The sequence below is a fragment of the Entelurus aequoreus genome, linkage group LG24, assembly GCF_033978785.1.
Source record: "Entelurus aequoreus isolate RoL-2023_Sb linkage group LG24, RoL_Eaeq_v1.1, whole genome shotgun sequence".
NCBI lineage: Eukaryota > Metazoa > Chordata > Actinopteri > Syngnathiformes > Syngnathidae > Entelurus > Entelurus aequoreus.
In genome coordinates, this window is record NC_084754.1 from 29,353,353 (window position 1) to 29,378,464 (window position 25,112).

The 25,112-nt window shown below is 38.6% G+C and overlaps 1 protein-coding gene across 3 annotated transcripts in view; it reads left to right on the plus strand.

The window, feature by feature from the left end:
* The window catches only part of trhr2 (thyrotropin releasing hormone receptor 2), a 153,127-nt gene that overhangs the window by 48,042 nt on the left and 79,973 nt on the right, over positions 1-25,112 (plus strand). The window contains exon 6 of one of the 3 annotated variants that reach the window (XM_062035302.1): positions 17,093-21,789. The exons of 1 other annotated variant lie outside the window; for it this stretch is intronic. In XM_062035302.1, the coding sequence (XP_061891286.1) occupies positions 17,093-17,665 (573 nt within the window). In that variant the 3' untranslated portion in view covers positions 17,666-21,789. Of the gene's footprint in view, positions 1-17,092; positions 21,790-25,112 lie in introns of those variants that run through there. One more of the 3 variants, XM_062035305.1, reaches the window with a different exon arrangement.

Consider the following 25,112-nt stretch of genomic DNA (forward strand, 5'->3'; position numbering starts at 1 on the left):
CGTGTGTCGTGCCTCGGTGTGCATTGTTTACACAACGTGCGGTACGCTACTTATGTCCGTCCGTGCAGTGCGCTACTTAATATGTTCGTGTGGAAACTCGTTCGGTACACCTCCGAACCGAACCGAACCCCCCGTACCGAAACGGTTCAATACAAATACACGTACCGTTACACCCTTAGTACACACACACACATATATATAAACAAACAAATCCATATATAAGCCGGTGCCACAGGTGTCTTGGCAATCTCGAGGAAACTGTGGTACTTTTATATTCTGCCTGCCTACCTAGTGGTGAAATAGAGATAAAACTCCTAACATAAACACTCATTAAATAAAATATAAATGCTGTCACCCATCAAACATCGTATCCACTTTAAAATAATTCTCCTCACTTTCAAAGCCATCCATAACCTCTCTCCATCATATCTCTCTGACCTGATTCATGTCGCCACGCCCTCACGTTCCCTAAGATCCTCTTCATCCATCCATCTCACTGTTCCTTTATTTAAACTGTCCATCATGGGTGCCCGAGCTTTCAGCCGCTCTGCCCCACATCTTTGGAACTCTATGCCACCAGACCTTCGTAACTTGGACTCAATATCCCTCTTCAAATCAAGACTCAAAACACACCTATTCCTGACTACTTATCAATCAATCAATGTTTATTTATATAGCCCTAAATCACAAGTGTCTCAAAGGGCTGTACAAGCCACAACGACATCCTTGGTACAGAGCCCACATTCGGGCAAGAAAAAACTCACCCCAGTGGGACGTCGGTGAATGACTATGAGAAACCTTGGAGAGGACCGCATATGTGGGTAACCCCCCCCCCCTCTAGGGGAGACCGAAAGCAACGGATGTCGAGTGGGTCTGACATAACATTGTGAAAGTCCAGTCCACAGTGGATCCAACACATCAGCGGGAGTCCAGTCCACAGCGGGGCCAACAGGAAACCATCCCGAGCGGAGACGGGTCAGCAGCGCAGAGATGTCCCCAACCGATGCACAGGCTAGTGGTCCACCCGGGGTCCCGGCTCTGGACAGCCAGCACTTCATCCATGGCCACCGGACCTATGCAACTCCCCCTCGCAAGGGACAGGGGAGAAGAGGAGAGAAGAAAAGAAACGGCAGATCAACTGGTCTAAAAAAAGGGGGGGGTCTATTTAAAGGCTAGATTATACAAATGAGTTTTAAGATGGGACTTAAATGCTTCTACTGAGGTAGCATCTCTAACTGTTACCGGGAGGGCATTCCAGAGTACTGGAGCCCGAATAGAAAACGCTCTATAGCCCGCAGACTTTTTTTTGGCTCTGGGAATCACTAATAAGCCGGAGTTCTTTGAACGCAAATTTCTTGTCGGGACATATGGTACAATACAATCGGCGAGATAGGCTGGAGCTAAACCGTGTAATATTTTATACGTAAGTAGTAAAACCTTAAAGTCGCATCTTAAGTGCACAGGAAGCCAGTGCAGGTGAGCCAGTATAGGCGTAATATGATCAAACTTTCTTGTTTTTGTCAAAAGTCTAGCAGCCGCATTTTGTACCAACTGTAATCTTTTAATGCTAGACATAGGGAGGCCCGAAAATAATACGTTACAGTAATCGAGACGAGACGTAACGAACGCATGAATAATGATCTCAGCATCGCTAGTGGACAAGATGGAACGAAGTTTAGCGATATTACGGAGATGAAAGAAGGCCGTTTTAGTAACACTCTTAATGTGTGACTCAAACGAGAGAGTTGGGTCGAAGATAATACCCAGATTCTTTACCGAGTCTCCTTGTTTAATTGTTTGGTTGTCAAATGTTACTTATTCATTGTAATCATATTTTGTTCTCTATCTTTGTTGTTGTTATTATTGTTGTTGTTTTTATCCAATTTGATTTCATTGTTTTAATTTTGTACGGTGTCCTTGAGTGCCCAGAAAGGCGGCTTATAAATAAAATGTATTATTATTATAAAAATATTGCTTAAAGCGATCAAACGCTTAAAAAGAACACTTAAAACATTGATAACAAATTCGTAATATCATAAGCTGATGCAATGTTATAGGAAAAAATATTCCTGAAAATCTTTGCCCCAACTTGGTAAAAAAGCTGCAGCAAAATCAGGCATTTAAAGGTCGCAACAACCCCAACAAAAACCTGCAAAATCCAGGAGGCACCGACACTTTATTGATGAAAATGCCTAAAACGACAAAATGGACAACATAGCTCAGGGTTGAATAACTATTTGGTAAATATTTGACCATTTGAGGATTCCTAAAAGGAGCAACATCTTGGTGGAATATTATGCCACAACGCTTGAATATTTGTGATTCTGTTGTCTTTAAGCAGGATTAAAAAAAAGATAAATGCATTTTATTTAAGCACAGCAGCTCATACATATGTGGCAGTGTAAACGGCTGCATCAGTGTTTTTCTGCAGGTGCGGTACAGCATTTATTCATGTAAAAGCATTTACTCTTTTTTCAGGCACCCAGTGCTGCTATGGTAATACATTGCTGACAATGATATTATAACAATACAAATGTTTTAACTCTGCTAATAATAACAGTGATGAATATACAGTAGATATTCTGTGGCAGGTCCTAAGGATGTGAAGCTACTTTTAAATGACTTTTAGATAGCTTCATTCTGCACTTAATGTTCATCAACCAGCATTAAAAATGAAATAATCCCCATCTGTGCTCCAGCCCCTCATCATCTCAAAGTATTGATTTATAGTGTAAACAACAGGAAAAGTTAAATCCACTGACATGCGTGTGAAAAAAAAACAAAAAACAAAAACTTGAGTTAAACTTTAACTGTACCATCTCAAAACACTGTACTTATTTTTCATATTTCATGCTGTTCCACAATACATTTATACATACTGCAGAGGTGAACTACTGAACTTCACGATATTAGTAATATCACCCTCTGTCTTCCTTGTAATTAAATATTTAGCAAATGAAGCTTGAAAGCCTTGCGTTGTCAATGGCAACAACTTGTTGGATAATGTGGCTCTCATCCAACTGCTTGGCAACTGAAGTGTCATCAAATTATGACATTTTGAAGCTGAAATGACCACGTTTACACAACAAGCATAATGTCTCCTTTTGTTGTTTTGACGGGATGGATGACCGTCATTCATCATGATAAAATGTTACATCGTTCTTGATGTACTGTAGTTTAAATCCTAAACGTTGTTGAAAAAACAGTAAAAATAAATAAATAATAATAATTACAGCATGTGTCCACCTCACACATAAAGTCTGTCACGTTTGGATCGTGCAAAATTCGAATTGAATTGAGAATGTCTCCCAAATTCTAATTGCATTCTTTTATTTTGAATTGAATTTGAATTGAGTTTGCAAACAGGAAGTACGATGGCAACTGTATTCCAAACTGAAGGAAGTCGAAATGTGAAAATCTACTGATTTGCCAACATAAAATTTTGGCAGCTGTGTCAGTTCCAGGTACAGTTCACCCGCAGTACTCATTACATTTCTTTAAGTTTCTTTAAGGTTTATGTGTCTGTATCAAATCCTTGATTGGTTTAAATCACATCAGAGGTCTGTATTCTTTTATCATGGTTGAGTTCTCAGTCATTGTTAGTGTCCATGTTTGAGCATGGATCTTACTGTGACTGGGATATGAGATTTCAAAGATGATCTCTTATAGATTAAGGCCTCCGTCAAAGAACACAATATTTGCATGTGATTTTGGCTTCACAAAAAATATGCTATTATTGATGATTTTACCCTTTCAGTCAGGAATGTCCAAATATTTCATCTTGCAGCTGTATCTTTATCGGCAATGTTTCGAAGATTAAATTAATTCATTATTAATTAAGTATATTAGATACAACTGTTTTTTGACACATACAACAGAAAAGCTAGGATAAAGTTTTTTTTTCCCAAATAGTTCAGCATTTGTATATTTAATTGGATTTAGCATATCTAGGGACTGATCTACCAAAGGTTTGCCTGTACTAAAACAAGTGCAAACTTTATAGCTCATGCAAAGCTGGGGCCGTACTTATCAAGCTTCTTAGAATTACTCCTAAGAAGTCTGCTAAGAGTTGACTTAAGAGTAAATAAATTCTTCGCTGAAAGCTGCACTTAAAAGTTAGTTATCAAGCGTCTTACTCACACTTTCAGCGAAGTGTAGGACTGAATCTTAAGTGTCACACTCAGAGCTGAATTACGACATTACTATGTGCCGTAAACGGAATTTTAGGTGACGTCATTTCTGTGTCCATAGAAATGACCAATCACGGAAGGGAATCCGTTGTCTAAGAATAAAGAAATATCTTGGAAATATTTAAGTGGACAATGGGAGTGTATATTTTGACAATAAACTACAAAATAATACAAAACAAACTAGTCCCCGCCGGCACTCACGCTACCGCTCCCTCTCTTCTATCGCCCACACACTCACTGACGTCACTCACCTCACGGCCACACACATACGCTACTGTCATAACATTTTCTTTCCAATTCATTAATTAGGCAACTAATTTGAAACTGGTGTGGGTGGCTCTATATATACTAGCCCACTGCAGACACATGCAGAAATCAACAAGGAATCGAAAAGTATTAAATCTGTGACAAAAATAATATCCGCTCTGTCTAAACGATACCGTTTGATCAGCTGCTCGTCATAAAAACAAAAACAAAACATTGTTCCGTTCCCTGAACGTTCGCGCACGTCTCTCTCGCCTCAGTGCCATCCCCTGCTGGCAACTCCTAACCACTTAAGACACCTCTGAAGGTCTCTTAAATATCGTGGAGAGTAGGAGTGATTCTTAGACTTAAGAACGTTGATAAAAAGCTTTTATTTTTAAGTTTGAGAGTAGGACTAAATTTCGCAAATTCTCAGGACTTAAGTGTAAAATGGCACTCTAAGAAGCTTGATAAGTACTGCCCCTGATCTACTAAGCCCGTGCGCAGAGGATTGTGTCTCTTAAATTAGCAAAATATATAGCGCAATCCATTTAACGTGTTTGTCTTTATGTATATGCAGAATATATGCTGGTTATCTATTTTGCTGGTTAACACCCACAATACCGAGAGGAGGAAATCCAAATATAATCATTTAGCACGCACAGTGTGATTCATCAAATATATAAATTGTTTTGTGGCCGCTGTTTTTTGTCTATGTTTAGCATGTCTCGATAGTACGTGCAAACTGGCACAGTTAAGCACAAATACATGCGGGAAAGGAAGCGATCACGCCGCAAAGACAGATGATTGAGGGAGAGCATATTCCGTCTGTGTGCCTGTCAAGATATACGGACTGTCAGAAATACAAATATTAGACATTTTCATATCTATTCAGCAATATCCCTAATTTTATAGCTGACAGAGGACTTAACCGAGAAGGCACAATACATTGATACAATGTTGATTATAAACATGTCCTTTAAAACTGACTTTGAAACAACTTTGCAAAATAGTTGTATTTGTTAATTGAGACAAAGTTGGATCTACGTTGTTGGTTGGGAAATTACTGAATTTCAATGGTCAAATCAATGTTGGACATTGTTGGACATTGTGTAAACGTTGTCAAAAAGCATGTTTTTTCAATATTGTATTTGTTTGTAAAATATTAGTGGGAAAATGAACAAAAATCTATAATCGCAACAACGTCAGAACCCAACATAGGTTAAACGTCGTCAAAAAGCATGTTGTTTCAACATTAGGTTTGAGTTGCTCAACGTCAGGACCTAATTCAACACATTCTCAACGTTGTTTTGATGTCTTGTGCCTGCTGAGAAGGGGCTGAAAAAATTCAATTCATTAGTTTTGGTGTCTGCTGGCGTTTTCTTCTTTCTTAATGGCATATGTTTTCCATATAGGAGATATATTATCATATAATTATTATTATGATATATCTTTTATACAAAAACACTTCTTGGAATATGCAGAGTGCACCTTCAGCGTGCGAAACGTTCTGTTGTTCGGATCGCACCTCAATATAGCCTGGAAAAGGTGGTGCATATTATATTTGTGTGCTGTCAACAACAATACGTAATGCCACAGAGGTTGCACCTTATGATGCTATAAATGTGGAGAGAAATTAGTGTCATTAGCCGTGTAAATGCAAAAACATAATTTGTGTGTTCTGAACTAGAGATGTCCGATAATATCGGGCTGCCGATATTATTGGCCGATAAATGCTTTAAAATGTAATATCGGAAATGATCGGTATCGGTTTCAAAAAGTAAAATTTAGGACTTTTTAAAACGCCGCTGTGCGGAGTGGTACACGGACGCAGAGATAAGTACAGAGCGCCAATAAACCTTAAAGGCACTGCCTTTGCGTGCCGGCCCAATCACATAATACCTATGGCTTTTCACACACACAAGTGAATGCAAGCATACTTGGTCAAAAGCTATACAGGTCACACTGAGGGTGGTCGTATAAACAACTTTAACACTGTTACAAATATGCCCCACACTGTGAACCCACACCAAACAAGAATGACAAACACATTTCGGGATAACATCCGCACCGTGACACAACATAAACACAACAGAACAAATACCCAGAACAGCACTAACTCCTCCGGGACGCTACAATATACACCCCCTGCTACAACCTACACCCCCCACCCCCTTTGCTACAACCTAACCTCCCACCTCAACCCCCCCCGCCCCCCCCAAAACCCCGCCCACCTCAACCTCCACATGCTCTCTCAGGGAAAGCATGTCCCAAATTCCACAAGGGTTGGAATTGGGGGTTAAATCACCAAAATAATTCCCGGGCGCGGCGCCGCTGCTGCCCACTGCTCCCCAAGGGGATGGGTCAAATGCAGAGGACAAATTTCACCACACCTAGTGTGTGTGTGACAATCATTGGTACTTTAACTTTAGCTTAACAAACTGTTTAAAAAAAAGAAGCACTTTGTAACATCAATAATAAATATGGCAGTGCCATTTTGGCATTTTTTTCCATAACTTGAGTTGATTTATTTTGGAAAACCTTGTTACATTGTTTAATGCATCCAGCGGGGCATCACAACAAAATTAGGCATAATAATGTGTTAATTCCACGACTGTATATATCGATATCGGTTGATATCAGAATTGGTAATTAAGAGTTGGACAATATCGGAATATCGGATATCGGCAAAAAAGCCATTATCGGACATCTCTAATCCGAACCATTTATGCACTTGTTATCAATTGTACAAGCAGTCTTAATAGATCACCCGCAACTTGCCCACTAATAGTACACACAATTTTGTAGTTTGCACACACTATTTAGCACGTGTTATTTGGATATCAGTAGATCAGACCTTTTATGTACAAACTGTATGAAAAAGGCCCTCAGCATTCTTTTATTTTTTGGGATGTGGCCCTCTGAAAAAGTTTGGACACTCCTGCTCTTTCACTCATCCTTTATTAGGCCAGGTAACCTATATACTGTTATGTTTGCTGAGGGGAGATGACGGCAACAGACACCAGAGGGCGGTAATATTCAATGATTTATTATATATATAGTTAATATATATATAATAATAAACAAAACTAATAAACTATAGAATGGTGTGTGTTGCCGTCATCTCCCCTCAGCAAACATAACAGTATATTCCGGCCCGGCATGGCAGGTTGTGCGGGTTTATGAAGGCAGCGCGCTCGTCACCGGCAGGTGCGCTGATTGCCGTTGAATGATTGCAGCTGGCGGCTGCTGCAGGGCGGAGACGCACCCGGCGCGTCCCTGGATGTGCGCGGCCGTGGGCGTGTCCCGAGGTGCGACAAGCATAGCGCAAGGATGAGGGCGCGTTGAAATGCGCCCTGGCCGTGACTAATCACAATAATGTCTGATTGAATGCTAAAAACGTTATGACAGACCGCCTTAAAAAACGGAATGGAATTTTAAATTTTTTTACTGAATGAGACACCCAGAATGTACATGAAAATAAAGAATGTGGGATTTACAATATTAACTATGAACGATAAAACACTAAATATTGACAACATATGAACGTCACACCCCCTCTCCATCGACATATTTTACAATCAAGCGAAACGCAACACAAATGCAACTAACAGCGCAATATGAACCCACCTACTATCTCCTTCCGCGTCTGTCCCTGACACCTGAAATTCAGGCTGGCCTCTCTGGAAACACTCTGTGGAAACAAACCACGCCCACACTGCTTGGTGCCTTGTCTGAGCTGCTGTGACTTAGATTACCATAGTACAGACCTGGGCATTGTACGGCCCGTGGGCCGCATCAAAATAAATTTCAAAAAGTATCTATGTCGAGTGTGCAATACAACGGTGCTGCTTTTGTTTTGAAACGCGTTATTTGTACAACTTCCGTGTGGACGTATGCGCGTGTGCGATTGTGAGTGAATTGAACGGCGGAATTACAAATTACAAAATAAAGTTTAAAAAACATCTATGTCGTGCGCAATACAACTGTGCTGCTTTTATTTTGAAATGTGTTATTTATGCCGTATGTCCGGGGGGAACCTGTGAGTGAAGGTGCATAGAGACAAGTGATGAGACGCTAAAAAAAGAAAAGTTGATGAGGAATGGCGTGTTTTCAACAAGACATGGACTGCCACGTATTTCTTTACATAAATTAATGGTAAAGCCGTGTGCTTAATGTGTGGTACACAGCTTGCTGTGTTTAAATATCATTTTAATCGCCACTACACGAAGAAACACGAGGGAAAATACCGGAATGTGTCTGATGAAGCGCGCGCAAGGGAGGCTGATGCGTTGATGGTAAAACTGCAAACCCAACAAGGACTTTGTGCCATATTTCACACCCCCAGAGATGCAGCCGTCAGGACAAGTTTCGTCATTTCTCACAAAAGCGCCAGAAAAAGTAAGGCGTTTTCTGACGGAGAGTTTATTAAGGAGTGCTTATTGGACTTTGTTGCGCTGATAATGCCCGGAGACATGGACTGTTTTTTGCTAACTTTGGATGAGAGCTCTGATGCAGTCAATTAAAGAGACAACCACAGGTAATGACTTGTTCACAGAGGTAAATGCGTGTTGGGACAAGCTGGCAGGTGTGACAATCCAATCCACTTTATTTATATAGCACATTTAAACAACAAAATGTTTCCAAAGTGCTGCACAACAATATTAAAAAGAATATTCAAATATTATCCTTAGCTCCACCAATGACTGAATAAAAAGAAAAAACAATGACATATAAAACCAATATAAAAAACAATATAAAATAAATATGATTTAAAACTATTTTTAACAACAGATGGTTGTCCAAATCTGATGGGGAAAAATGTTGGATAATGCAGGATAAAGTGACCATCAAAAGCAATCTGCTTTTGTATAAAGTTAAGTTAGGTTAAATGAAATTATTATTATTATTATTAATTATTATTATTATTATCATCATTATTATTTATCTTACGGTATATCAAAAATAATATTGAGCAAAATCTAATTGAAATATTGTCGTGTGGCCCTCCAGCAGTGCTCGGGTTGCTTATGCGGCCCCCGGTGAAAATTAATTGCCCACCCCTGCCATAGTAACTAATTAGATTACCATAGTAACTAGTATATTATGCAAAAGCGCAGATTCCAACCATTGAAATACTTTGTATAGTTCAAGACTTACGGTAATTTGAAAACATCACTGCACGTCATAATGGCGGCTACAGTTTCGATCTTAAAGATCTAAAAACAAATATTTGGGAATGTCCGGCGGGCCAGATTGAAAAGTTAACGGGCCTTAATTTGCCCAGGTCTTATTTACACAGATGCCTAGAGGGGCCAACTTTCCAATGTTTTTTTTACACAATATATATCCCGCCTTCTTACGGCTTAATTACGTAGGTACATAACACATGCACGCGCATTAACTTTAGGTGTTGGTAGCTAATAACAGCAATTTGAAAAGCTAGTGTTAACTGCCATTGAATGTATATTCTATCATAACAACAACATGACTGCAAATTGTACGTTGTCTCTCTTGGACTGCTCATGTATGTGTGCACGCACTTCCTGCGCGAACGTGTTGACAAGAGCGGGTGAGTGACCACCGCCGTAAACACCCATCATTTTATACAAGTTTTTATTACATAAACTTTGTAATTGTAAAAAATACGGACAGTTTTCAAACAAACATGTTCTGTTAAACCACTAACGGTAACATAAGTCAGCCAGTCGTGTACTTGTCGTATTTTTTGCTTTGAAACATGTTACTGAGGAAGTTGCAAACAGAACCTTTAAGTATGCGTACATATTAGCTTCATTTGATCTGCTGTGCCATTGGGAAAGTTAAGTGCTTGGTTTTCCCATTTTTACAACATCGGTGCATGAGGAAAATAGACAGATGCATGACAAGGAAGCCTTGCACTGCAATTGAAAAGTCATGGCATGGCAACAAGGGGGTGGGGGTGTAGGGTTTTTTCAGCAGTAAATAATAGCAAGAGCCCTGAGGCAATAAAGGGTAGGAGGTTAAAGGTGTGCAGTATTATTAGAGACTGATAACACAAATCCTTGGAGATATTTACACTGACTTTATTCCTCACCTTTGGCTTGCGGGGGGTTCAGTAATGTCTGAGCTGTTACCATGGCCACTGTGGTGGTGTGGTGGTGTGGGGTCCCTGAGGGAATGTTTACACAAAGACACAGACATGAAGTCAAATGGGCTGTTAGTCTTGCCAACCCCTCTTGATATTACAATAGACAGATTTTCAAATATTGTAATCTGTGATCCTCAGACCACCCAACATGCCTACAGTCTAGGTTACTATCACAAAATGCTCATATCTGTTTTTGCAACTCACGACTATTTTCATAGTCAATTCAACTTAGCATATTTTTAGGCATGTGTTAACTGACAAAGACGACTAATTAGTTCCGAAATATTTATTTATACTGTAACTGTGCTACTTATTAGGGTGATACAAAAACAAACAGAAAAATTATTAAAATGTTGTCAATTTAAAAGCAAGGACAGGCCCATCCGTCCATCCATTTTTTACCGCTTGTCCTTACGGGGTGGCAGGGGGTGCTGGAGCCTATCCCAGCTGCACACGGGCCCAGTACTGACAAAACAAAGTATATGTTTTAATGAAAACAAAGGACAGGGCGCAACACATGCTGCTTCCTGTTAAATTGAAACTTGTGAAAGGATACCCACTTTGGAATGACAAGTGAGTATCCAATCCCAGTCTCGTTAACATCAGGCTACCTCGGGGGTCGGCAACCCGCGGCTCTAGAGCCGCATGCGGCTCTTTAGCGCCGCCCTAGTGGCTCTCTGAAGCTTTTTCAAAAATGTATGAAAAATGGAAAAAGATGAGGGGAAAAAAATAAATACATTTTGTTTTAATATGGTTTCTGTATGAGGACAAACATGACACAAACCTCCCTAATTGTTATAAAGCACACTGTTTGTATTAAACATGCTTCACTGATTCGAGTATTTGGCGAGCGCCGTTTTGTCTTACTAATTTTGGCGGTCTTTGAACTCACCTTAGTTTGTTTCCATGTATAACTTTCTCCGACTTTCTAGGACGTGTTTTATGCCACTTCTTTTTCTGTCTCATTTTGTCCACCAAACTTTTAACGTTGTGCGTGAATGCACAAAGGTGAGTTTTGTTGATGTTATTGACTTGTGTGGAGTGCTAATCAGACATATTTGGTCACTGCATGACTGCAAGCTAATCGATGCTAACATGCTATTTAGGCTAGCTCTATGTACATATTGCATCATCATGCCTCATTTGTAGCTATATTTGAGCTCATTTAGTTTCCTTTAAGTCATGTCAATTCAATGTATATCTCATGACACACTATCTGTATGTAATATGGCTTTTAATTGGTTGCGGCTCCAGACAGATTTGTTTTTGTATTTTTGGTCCAATATGGCTCTTTCAACATTTTGGGTTGCCGACCCCTGGGCTACCTAGATAGGCTACTGTCAACAACTTGTGATCTGATTGGCTATCGCAACTGTCTATCAACTCTATGTGTTCTCAAATTCATCCGCTAACGGTCTCGGTGAGTATCCAATCACAGGACGCGTAAATGTCACGTTCAATGTGAGGCCAGCTAAAAGGCCTTACTGACAACAACTCGTGATCTGATTGGCTATCGCAATTGTCTATCAACTGTATGTGCCTGTTCACTTACAGTGCACGGACGCCCGCATCGTTGATTCTGAAGGCCTCGGGCAGTTTTCGTCCAGCATGGCAACAAGCTAGCTGAATTCTGATTGGATACAAAGTCTACCCTAAAAACAACAGCGCTGGAAGGAGCATAATATGACTTGAAGAGAATATGAATACTTTTATATATTTAGGGAAAGTAAATTAAAAAATAATTTAATCTTTAATTATGATCATGATTTCTGGTTATGTTAGGCCAGCAGAGAAGGCCTTGCTGGCCCTGACGGCACACCGCTATTAAACACACGTTATCAGCAATGTTGTCAGCTACGTGCTCTTGTTAGTTTTGTCTTTTTACTTCAGCACCAGACCCTTAAATGGCCACAATGGTAGAACTGGGCAAATTAATTGGCAGAATATTGTACAGATTGGACAACAGATTGTACTGAGAGATGACACATTTTCATGGAAGAAAGTCTCCAGAACAACTGAAGTGTCTAAAGGTCAAGCAGGGAGGAAACCTTGGCAACAACAAACACAGACCAAATGGTCTGCAGGAAAGATGAAAAGAGTCAGTCTCTTTCAGTATTCACAATCCAGTTTATCAGCAAAACAAGGCCCCGCCATCCCCGAGCAAAACGTTCTTGACTGACTGATCTGTGACTTGCTGCACATTAGAGGCATATCTCATATACAGTAGATCTCCGCTTATTTTGGCATCTGCTGCATATTTGTGGTTGGCGTCTCTCTGATTCAAATTTTTAATGATTAGTTTTTTAATGGTAACTTTTCAATAGAAAGTGTTTTAATGTCGCTCTCTGCAAAGGATGAAGTGTTGCAGCAGATGTAAGCGCCCCCGCAGAAGTCAATTCAATCATTATTTCAATCATCTGACTAATTAAACTGTGAGAAAACTAAAGCCATTTTTCCCATAAAAAACAACATAAATCCAATTGATACATTCTCGCCAACCAAAAAGTATTAACACAAAGCCAATTTATAGAGAATAGTTTTCCATGCAGAAAACAGAGAGAAACACATATACAGTACATGATGACTATGATGAATAAACATTTCACTAAGATGGCGATGAGCAAGGAGGAGAGAGGAGAGCAACATTAATGCCATTGTCCTACTTTGTTACAAATTGTTTCTGGAATTCAATGGTGTTTCTCACTGTCTATTTCAAAGTGCTGGCACTCGCAACTTTCTTTGTTTTGTATTTTATTTTACAGTCGTGCTCAAAAAGAAAAAAAGCACTTATACTGAGTAACCAATATTGGTATATTTTATTTGGCACTCAGTTCAAATTATGTGGTTATGGTAATAATTTATTTCAAACATGCTCACAGTTACAATATGGTATTTAAACATATTTAAAGTTTCTCATTGCAACCTGTCCAAAAAGTAGTAGGAAGAAACTGGGGTTATTTAATCTTATCCCTTTTTTGTTTCATAGCAACGTGCAGGCAAATTATTTAGTTTGTTTGATGCACAAAGTTTGGTTGTACGGTAACCTCGACAAGATACGAAAACCCCCATCCGACAAAAATTTCAAAAACCAAATCATACGAAAAGCGGGGCAACCTAAAACCGAGGTACTGGTCTGTAATTGTTAAGGTGTAAACCTGAAAATGTTTCAGTAACTGTGGGAAGCATATTATCAGTTATGATTAATAGAAAAGTTTGTATACTGAGGCAAAGTTCTCCATAAGAAGCAATGTAAACATAAATAATGGGTTACAGCCTTGACACAGAAATCCATATTTTAGTAATTTTGTACACTTTGAACAAAATATAAAGCTTTATACAATACTGTATATCAATCAAACATAAAAAGGGGTGATGGATCATTTTTCTTTTCAATAACTAGTAAGTCAAAACAACAACAACTAGCTGAACACACACACAAACACACGCACGCACAATGCTGCATAACAACTAATTGAAATGAGTTTGTGTAGCAATAATAACCAATCATCCATCTTTTTCTATACCACTGATAGATACAGTATATCCCACAGTGGAATGAATACAAGTCTATCGAGCTACAGTACACACACACACACACACACACACACACACACACACACACACAAACACACACACACACACACACACACACACACACACACACACACACACACACACACACACACACACACACACACACACACACACACACACACACACACACACACACACACACACACACACACACACAGAGTGGTTAGGAATACAAAATAAAATCAACTTTACCTTGTCGGTTTATCTTCTTTGCATGCTGTAAAAAGGCTAAAAACACTGAAATCGTCCACAATCATTATTAAAAACAAGAAGACAAAAGTAGTTTTTTTTGCATTCTAACATAAAAATCGGCTCGTTCTAGGTGACTAGCAATGCAGCTAATGGAGCAATCAATTTGACCTCTAAATCCCTTTAAAAATGCATTCAAAAACAGTCAACAATACTTAATTTATGTTCCGTAACTTGTATAATATCCAATCTGTAGCAACATTGTTATTGTGCGAGCGAACACTGAGGAACTATTTTTTTTCGCGTAGTAACATATCGGTTTGCTTCGGTATTAGCCGTAAAAGCTAACTACATCAAGAGTTAAGCTAGCTTCTATGTCAGCACGTAACGCATTTGAGTTTGTAATGCACAACACTGCGATAAGACACCAATCTGTACTGACTGAAAAACATGAACAATTATATTACAGTATCTGTAAAGCATAAGCCCACATTTCATGTTTTGTTTGTACACAGCTAGCCAGACAGTGTATGCTGTGTCATGATACAAGCAGTGGCTCCCTGGAGCTTTTTCAAAAATAAATTAAAATGAAAAAAGATGGGGGACAAAATATATTTTTAGTTTTAATATTTTTTTTTTGGAAGACAAAAATGACACAAACCTTCCTAATTGTTAGAAACCTCGCTGTTTAATGTTTGTGTTTATGCTTCACTGATTAGAGCAACAGTTTGTTTACATGTAGGTCTACAACTTTCGCCGATGCTGCCAGAGGAAGACGTGTTTCATGCCACTCCTTCTGTCTCATTTTTGTCCACCAAACATTTAATGCTGTGTGTGAATGCACAAAGGTGAGCTTTGTTGTCGTTATTGACTTGTGTGGCGTGCTATTCAGGCATAGTTGGTCAGTGCATGATTGCGAGCTAATCGATGCTAACATGCTATTTATGCTAGTTGTATGTACATATGATGCCTCGTCTCTAGGTATATTTGAGCTCATTTAATTTATTTTACTTATGTCATCTGTGTATTTATTTTATATTTGCATGTCTCATGACATATTAGCTGTATGTAATATTGCCTGCATTTGTGATAGTTGTTTGTGTACCATGTTGTACCAGACCACAGCAAACGTTACCCAGCTTGCAAAGATTGTAATAAATCCATTTGAAGAAGACAGCCTGCAGTTTCCTTTAACTTGGACACACACAACAAGACCTTTGGCCATTAAAAGCCAGTAATTTCCAGGAGTTATCTCACCCTCTGAGAAGCCTGTGTTTTACTAATGTCTTCCTATGTTGTAAAAATGTGTAGAACAAATATTAAATTTCAACATTTCTGTCAAAGAACATATGAGTCAGCCTGTGACATATGGTCATTTTGATAATAGGCTAATGTAGCTAATAGGGTTGTACGGTATACTGTTACCGGTATAGTATCGCGGTACTAATGAATCAAAAACGGTATTCTATACTCTGTTTGAAAATTACCGGTTCCCGGGCATGACGGTGCGTCATCGTCATGTCTTGACATTGCTGGTTTTGCGAGCAGAGGAGCATTTTCGGCAGCGCACATTCACGGAGTACTTACAAGCAGACACAGTGTGTAGAAAGAAAAGGGAGAACAGACGCATTTTGGCCTAAAAACTAACAATAAAGGTGAAGTTATAACACTGAAACGCACTCAGGAAGAGGTGCTTTAAGACGTGGCTAGCTAGCTAGCGGCGAACGTCCATCCGCAGTCTGCAGTGTTTTAGTTTCTTCTAAATCACTAATCCTCCATGGCGACAAATAAAGTACGTTTCTTACAAGTATCATCCCTGCAGGACGAAGAATAGCTAAACATGCTTCACTACACACCGTTGGAGGATACAATAGCTAACCGCTAACAGCAAGCTAGCACCCTGAATGTAAACAAATGCCATGTGTGGATCTACACCTGACATCCACTCTAACGATACCAACGACAGGAGCGTATCTAGTCGATACTACTATGATTACATCGATATTTCTTATCGTCGCAAAATCTTTTTTCCTTTTTTAAAAATTCATATTATGTTTATAAACTCAGTAGATATGTCCCTGGACACATGAGGACTTTGAATATGACCAATGTATGATCCTGTAACTATTTGGTATCGGATCGATACCTACATTTGTGGAATGATCCAAAATAATGTAAAGTATTAAATGACAGAAAAATAAGTGATTATTACATTTTAACAGAAGTGTACTGCATACGTCAGCAGACAAATTAGGAGCCTTTGTTTGTTTACTTACTACTAAAAGAGAAGTTGTCTTGTATGTTCACTATTTTATTTAAGAACTAAATTGTTCTTCGATTGCAATAAGAAACAGATGTTTAATGTACAGTAAGATTTTTTGGTAAAATAAAGGCAATAATGCCATTTTTTGTGGTCGCCTTTATTTAGAAAAGTACCGGAAAGTATCGAAAAAGTATAGAAATACATTTTGGTACCGGTACCGGTACTAAAATATTGGTATCGGGACAACACTAGTAGCTAATATAGACATTTACATCATTATAAGACTGATATAAGACATAACATTTTGTGTGGCTCCAGACAGATTTGTTTTTGTATATTTGGTCCAATATGGCTCTTTCAACATTTTGGGTTGCCGATCCCTGTCCTAGATCTAGTCCTTATTTTAAAATCTATGAATTTTGTGATTCTGTGGTAAATGATGTAATTTAAGGCATTAATGAGGCTTTCCTTCTCTCTTTCTAGGTGACCAAAATGCTGGCAGTAGTGGTGATCCTATTTGCTCTCCTGTGGATGCCCTACCGATCATTAGTTCTGATCAACTCTTTTGTTTCCACACCCTATCTGGATGCCTGGTTTTTGTTGTTTTGTCGGACTTGCGTGTACGCCAACAGTGCAATCAACCCAGTGATATACAACGCCATGTCTCAGAAGTTCCGCTCGGCATTCCGTGGGTTGTATCACTGCAGGCAGCAAGACGGAATGCTGAGGACGTTGTCAGCAATTCCGGCAGGCACAGTCCGTGACCCACGTACCTCCCAGTCTAATATCAGCCGAACCAATGAAGAAGTTAAACGGGCCAATCCAAAGACTACAACAGATGTAAATCCCCAAAAGGGTAACGGTCGTCAGGAGCCACCGATTTTAAATGGCAACAAAAAAGAACAGTTGCCCAAACCTTATATTGGTATTTTAGAGGAGAGTTGTGTTGACACATCCTTACTAAATGATAATAAGCTGGATCACTCTCAATCCAAAGATGACAGAGTTGATTTTCCAGAACCATGTACAGCAAAAAGTCAGCTGGACATTACGTAAGTACCTGAAGTCTTTGAAGTCTTGAAATCGATAACTATGTAAGGATTTCTATGAATTTGGACGATTCAATGTGGAAAACGACAAATACCCTTGTAAGATATATTTATTTTAAAATGTTATAGGGAAACTGAACATGAAATTAAAGTAGTTTACTCCAAGAACAGATTCATACAGTAGTGTTATAATGTTTTCCTCACACGTTATTGTTTTTATTTTGATCTTTTTAATCATCTGCCGAACTTAAAAGCGACATTAGATTTTGCTTTGCCAGCGACTTATTGATCTGTTCAGCACAATTAAGGAGTTGCAGTAATCCTCTTTGAAGCAACAATACTAGTTTATTTTTCCCCAGACTATTCAAAGATCCTGCGATGAGGTGGCAACTTGTCCAGGGTGTACCCCGCCTTCCGCCCGATTGTAGCTGAGATAGGCTCCAGCGCCCCCCGCGACCCCGAAGGGAATACGCGGTAGAAAATGGATGGATGGGTATTCAAAGATCAAATTAGTGTACTCATTTTTCAGTCTTCAACACATTTGAGGAATTCTTCTGTTATCTCAGTGTGGTACTGTGTTTTGGGAGGTAGCTGAGATATTTAAAGCAGCTGTGACTTTCAACAAGTTTTCATCCGTTCTTTCCAGTGTTACTCTCTCCCAATTCAAGCATTGACCTTGTGAATTAATTCATGCTATGTGGTTACAGCTGGAAGTACAGTCATCCAATCTATGGATTTTATTATCCTATTCTATTGACTTAAATTTGAACAAAGCTCAATTAAGGAAGGCACTATGTTTAATGATCGTGCTGGTGTAACCTCCCTTTTCAGTGTTTTTTCCTCATTTTCCCTTGATTGAAAACATGGATGACATCAAGATGGCTGTGAGGGCTGAGCTGTGGGGGATCCGGGAAGTACCCTTCCAGGAGTGTATAAAGGCATGACAGACAAGGCTGGAAAGTGCATTGGACTCCAAGTTGTGGTTACTTCAAAAGACAAAAAATGTTGTTTCTGTATTAAAGTGTCTCTTTTGTGACTGCACCTGGAACAACCCAGGGTCAAAAACAACAAACACATTACAGTAAATGCATGTGGCAGCATTGTTAAATAGTCAATGCAGGCACATCCCTGTTGGGTTTTTACTGAGGGTGTCTCTTTTTCACTTCCGATTCGATATCAATATTTGACCCGGCTCAAATAATATATACCTTTATCATTTTGTAGTGTAGAATGTTAGAAAAAGCTTGATAAGAACAATGGTAGGTGTGGAAAAACACCAACATATTTATTATTAACCATCTGGAATGGACTTATGCCGCCTTTAAGTTGAAGTGGAGTGGTAATTGGCTTTTTGACAACACCTACTGGCTACAATAATTTATCCATCCATCCATCCATCTTCTTCCGCTTATCCGAGGTCGGGTCGCGGGGGCAGCAGCCTAAGCAGGGAAGCCCAGACTTCCCTCTCCCCAGCCACTTTGTCCAGCTCCTCCCGGGGGATCCTGAGGCGTTCCCAGGCCAGCCGGGAGACATAGTCTTCCCAACGTGTCCTGGGTCTTCCCCGTGGCCTCCTACCGGTCGGACGTGCCCTAAACACCTCCCAAGGGAGGCGTTCGGGTGGCATCCTGACCAGATGCCCGAACCACCTCATCTGGCTCCTTTCGATGTGGAGGAGCAGCGGCTTTACTTTGAGCTTCTCACCCTATCTCTAAGGGAGAGCCCCGCCACCCGGCGGAGGAAACTCATTTCGGCCGCTTGCACCCGTGATCTTGTCCTTTCGGTCATAACCCAAAGCTCATGACCATAGGAAGTATTTAGTCAAAGTTAAATGATGCGGACACGTTTGTTACTGGATACTTTCTAACATGCCTTGGAAACTTAATATCTGTAAGTAAAATTTGCCTTGTTTGTGTTGACAAATGGGTTTTAGACTGCAATATTGTTCACTTACGGACAATTATCACGTATGTCTAGCTGGTGTGCTATTGTGTGCTTAGCTGTTGTGTAGCTGCTAGCTCCTAGTAACCTATAGCCTACCATGTTTACCTTTTGTAAATGACATCACTAAAGTAGAAGAAAATACACATTTTGTGTGCTTATTGGACAAAATGTAGATGTTAACTGGCTGTCGAGCTTTGCACAAGTAAACACACTGCAGGACTCTTTGTATTGGAGATTTTAGATGCAAGTCTGTATAATCCGATAGTTGTTTTTTTTGTTGATGTCGGAACAATATCCGATAACAATATTGGATCAGGGCACCCCCAGTTTTTATCATGTTTCTAACAATGGTAACATTAAAAGACATGTTTTTTTGTTATTTTTTTGTTTTGTTGTTGACATCTTCAAATCGTTGCTGCTAGAAGATGGCAACGTCAGCTGTTGGTCAATGATCAGCTGTTGGGATGGGAGGTTTAAAGCCTGGCCCAGCCGGTTGGTACCCAGTGGGGGTTATAATTCTGTCCTGTGTGAATTTTGTTTTTGCAAATTCAAGAACTATGGTAGTCATGACTGCATGAAATTGAGTGATGTACTCTGTGAATGATCTTAAATCTAGTGGTTAGAGTGTCCGCAATAAAAATGGGACCCATAACCTTTAATCTTTAAAAAAAAAAAAAAATCGTTTGGCTTTTGCATGGTGCTTACTTGTCAGCATGATCATTTGCTAAACCTTTTTGGTTGATTAGTGCAATTGAGATATTGTTGTAGTGAACTTTGTTTAAAATGTGTCAAAACTAACAGTATTTGAGTAGTGTGACTTGTTTTCTTCTTTGACTGTAGTTACTAGTTGTTATTGTAGCATAATTAGGATTGTACAATGTATGTACGGTATTTTTCGGAGTATAAGTCGCTCCGGAGTATAAGTCGCACCGGCCGAAAATGCATAATAAAGAGGGAAAAAAACATTCATAAATCGCACTGGAGTATAAGTCGCATTTTTTGGGGAAATGTATTTGATAAAACCCAACACCAAGAATAGACATTTGAAAGGCAATTTAAAATAAATAAAGAATAGTGAACAACAGGCTGAATAAGTGTACGTTATATGAGGCATAAATAACCAACTGAGAACGTGCCTGGTATGTTAACGTAACATATTATGGTAAGAGTCATTCAAATAACTATAACATATAGAACATGCTATACGTTTACCAAACAATCTGTCACTCCTAATCGCTAAATCCCATGAAATCTTATACGTCTAGTCTCTTACGTGAATGAGCTAAATAATATTATTTGATATTTTACGGTAATGTGTTAATAATTTCACACATAAGTCGCTCCTGAGTATAAGTCGCACCCCCGGCCAAACTATGAAAAAAACTGCGACTTATAGTCCGAAAAATACGGTATGCTTGCAGAAAAAAACAAAATGATATTTTTGTACAGCAATGATGTGTTAATGCTGATGTGAAATTAATTCTTCAATATTTCTAGAATTTGGTTCTAAGCGTGTGTATTTCCAATGTATTTCTATTGACTGTCTGTTGATATTTTCCACGTAGTGTATTGTATGTCATAAATTCCTTTTTTGAGAGTTCATCTTTGCTTTGAAGGTTTTGATTGAGTGTGTCGAATCAATGACCTTTTAAGATCCACTATTTTGAAGAAAAATATTAAATGGTATAGTTTTGATCTAAAAACAGATTTTTGACAAAAGACTTGCAGAATGCCTGTAGGTAATTCAAATTAAATGCTGTCAATGTTTTAGTGTGAGTGGAATATAATAATAATACCTGGGATTTATATAGCGCTTTTCTAAGTACCCAAAGTGGCTTTACATGTAGAACCCAACATTCATTCACACCTGGTGGTAAGCTACTTTCATAGCCACAGCTGCCCTGGGGTAGACTGACGGATATATACATTATTATCTTAATTCATAATTTTTGTTGTTTTGTAGTCTTATTTTAATGGTGTGAGTCTTATGTGAAGATATTTACAAAGAAAACTAGCTCAATATCTGCGATGATTCAGCCCTGGAAAGCTGCTTTGTTGTACGGTGCTTAAAGTGTACCATTGTATATTTAAATATTGTTGGTTTTAAATAGATTTTTTTTTTTTTTTTTTACATTTTTAAAGAATATTCTTGTCTGTTGTTCTGTTCTTGGTTCTCTTTTGGTCTTCATAGTGTGCTTGTAGTGTACAGTGACTTTTTTAATGTAATAAATAAATAGTTTACAAAGCATATCTTGGTCAAAGCTCATTTCTAAACTTAGAAAATTTAATGAAAAAAGGTTCACTGTATAGCAGTAAGTTTTGCATATTTTCAAATATATATCTATTTTTGACTGACAATTACAGTTGAATGTTGCAGTTATGGTAATTATTATGACTGTCAAAGTTAACACGATAACGAGTTAACAAAGGTTACCTTTACTTGCACTACTTTTTTTTATCGCGCCATTAACATGTGTCCTGTGTGACCCCCAGTACATACTGTAGCAGTAGAAAAGCAGTAGCGTTCCAGCTAATGTACACAAATATATATACACCAGTGGCATGCAGTCACTAGAGGCAGGGGAGGCGGGGCCTCACCTGCCATCATGGAAAGTAAAAGAAAAAAATAATAATTAAATTGTTATATGTATCCAGTGATTATACTAAAGTTATTTTCCATTTAACTTCACCAGTTTTAGATTATTTTTATTTTTATTTTCACATTTGCCGTTCAAATACTGAGAAGAGACGGTGCGGTGATCAGCAGCCAGTTGAGGCACTTGTGCCTCACCATGGATTGCGACTCGGCTAACTGCTGGCCTGCTGTGCAGTGAGACCGTATTGCTAAACTATGGAAATGTATAATATAATTCATAAATTATATTATACATTTCCATAGTTTAGTTAGCTGAGGTATATAATGTACAGTGTATTTTGTCAACAACTGTATGTGTGTAACGTATTTTTAGTGCTGAGCGATCATAAATCTGCTGCGGAGACACACTGTGTGAGGCTCGTATCATAACCCCGCCTCCTGGTGCCAAGCAACTCCGCCGCAGAATGCATCGCCCGACGGGAGCACCGCGGCCACACCAACCAAAGCCCACACCCAAACCCTCCACGTGCAAGACCGAATCCACCCAAAAAAGTCACTTAACAAGAAGCCAAAAAGTGCAAAAACAACAATGCTCGCGCTGCAGGAGCCGCGAACGACCGCAGGGACACAACATTAGGTACACCTGCACTGCAGGTTCATATGTTTTTTAATTTGACTGTGATGATGCAGTCGTGCCTCACCAGACATTAACCTCACCGCACGCCACTGATATACACATATATATATATGCATATATCAATCAATCAATCAATCAATCAATCAATGTTTATTTATATAGCCCTAAATCACAAGTGTCTCAAAGGGCTGCACAAGCCACAACAACATCCGCGGTACAGAGCCCATATACACACATACATATAAATGCATATATATATATATATATATATATATATATATATATATATATATATATATAGGCATATATATGTATATATAGGCATACATTTTATATATATATATATATATATATATATATATATATATATATATATATATATATATATATATATATATATATATATATATATATATATATATATATATATATATATATATATATATATATATATATATATATATATCAGTGGCGTGCCGTCACTAGAGGCAGGGGGGGCACAGCCTCACCTGCCATCATGGAAAGAAAAAAAAAGTAAAAAGAAAAAAAAAAAATGAAATTGTTATATGTATCAAGTGATTATACTAAAGTTATTTTCCATTTAACTTCACCAGTTTTAGATTATTTTTATTTTTATTTTCACATTTGCCGTTCAAATACTGAGAAGAGACGGTGCGGTGATCAGCAGCCAGTTGAGGCACGTCACTCAGTTGTGCCTCAACATGGATTGTGCGCAATGACTCGGCTAACTGCTGGCCTGCTGTGCAGTGAGACCGTATTGCTATATGAATTATATTATACATTTCCATAGTTTAGTTAGCTGAGGTATATAATGTACAGCGTATTTTGTCAACAACTGTATGTGTGTAACGTATTTCTTGTGCTGAGCGATCATAAAACTAGAGGCTCGTCTCATAACCCCGCCTCCTGGTGCCAAGCACCTCCCGACGGGAGCGCCACACCAACCAAAGCCCACACCCAAACCCTCCACGTGCAAGACCGAATCCACCCAAAAAAAGTCACTTAACAAGAAGCCAAAAAGTGCAAAAACAACAATGCTCGCGCGGCGCGCCGGAGGAGCCGTGAACAGGGACACAACATTAGGTACACCTGCAGACTGCTGCGCGGATTTCATATTTCATTCATTCACGACTCTTCCAACACGAACACCACTGCTCCCGCACTTATAAGTAAAGGTAAGACCATAATAACGTTTTTTTTAATCAAATGTGCTTTTTTGTGTGCTACAGTTTGTAAGTGTAAAGTTAAAGTACCGATGATTGTCACACACACACTACACTGTAAAAAAAAAAAAGTTGAGAAAACGCAAATTTTCAAGGCAACATGATGCAGCAAGATTTTTGCGTTTTCTCAACTTTTGACTACTGCTGGCCAGACACTGTTTTGGTAGTTAAACATAGTGAAACCTTATTTCTGAGTCTGACTAACTTAAAAACTATAATTATTTTTTACAGTGTACCAAAACAGTGTCTGGTTAGCAGTAGTCAAAAGTTGAGAAAACGCAAAAATCTTGTTGCATCATGTTGCCTTTTGCGTTTTCTCAAATGTCTTTTTTTTTTACAGTGTAGGTGTGGTAAAATTTGTCCTCTGCATTTGACCCATCCCCTTGTTCACCCCCTGGGAGGTGAGGGGAGCAGTGGGCAGCAGCGGCGCCGTGCCCGGGAATCATTTTTGGTGATTTAACCCCCAATTCCAACCCTTGATGCTGAGTGCCAAGCAGGGAAGAATGCTGGTATGAGCTTTTAAACATAACCCGTTAACTGCTGCCAATCAAATGGTGAATAAGATACTCTTTAGGGTTCAAATGTTTGTAAATCTGACTGTGATGAAGTCAGTGCCTCACCTGACATGAACCTCACCGCACGCCACTGATATATATACACACACGTATATATATATATTCACACATACATATATATGCATATATAGACATGCATATATATGCATATAATGTATATACACACAAATATATACACATATTTTGCATATATTTACACACATACGTATATATGCATATATATATATATATGCATATATATATATATATATATATATATATATATATATATATATATATATATATATATGCATATATATATATATATATATATATATATATATATATATATATACACATGCATATATATGCATGTATACATGCATATATATGCATATAAATGCATATATATGCATATGTATATATACATACATATATATATATATATATATATATATATATGCATATATATGCATATATAT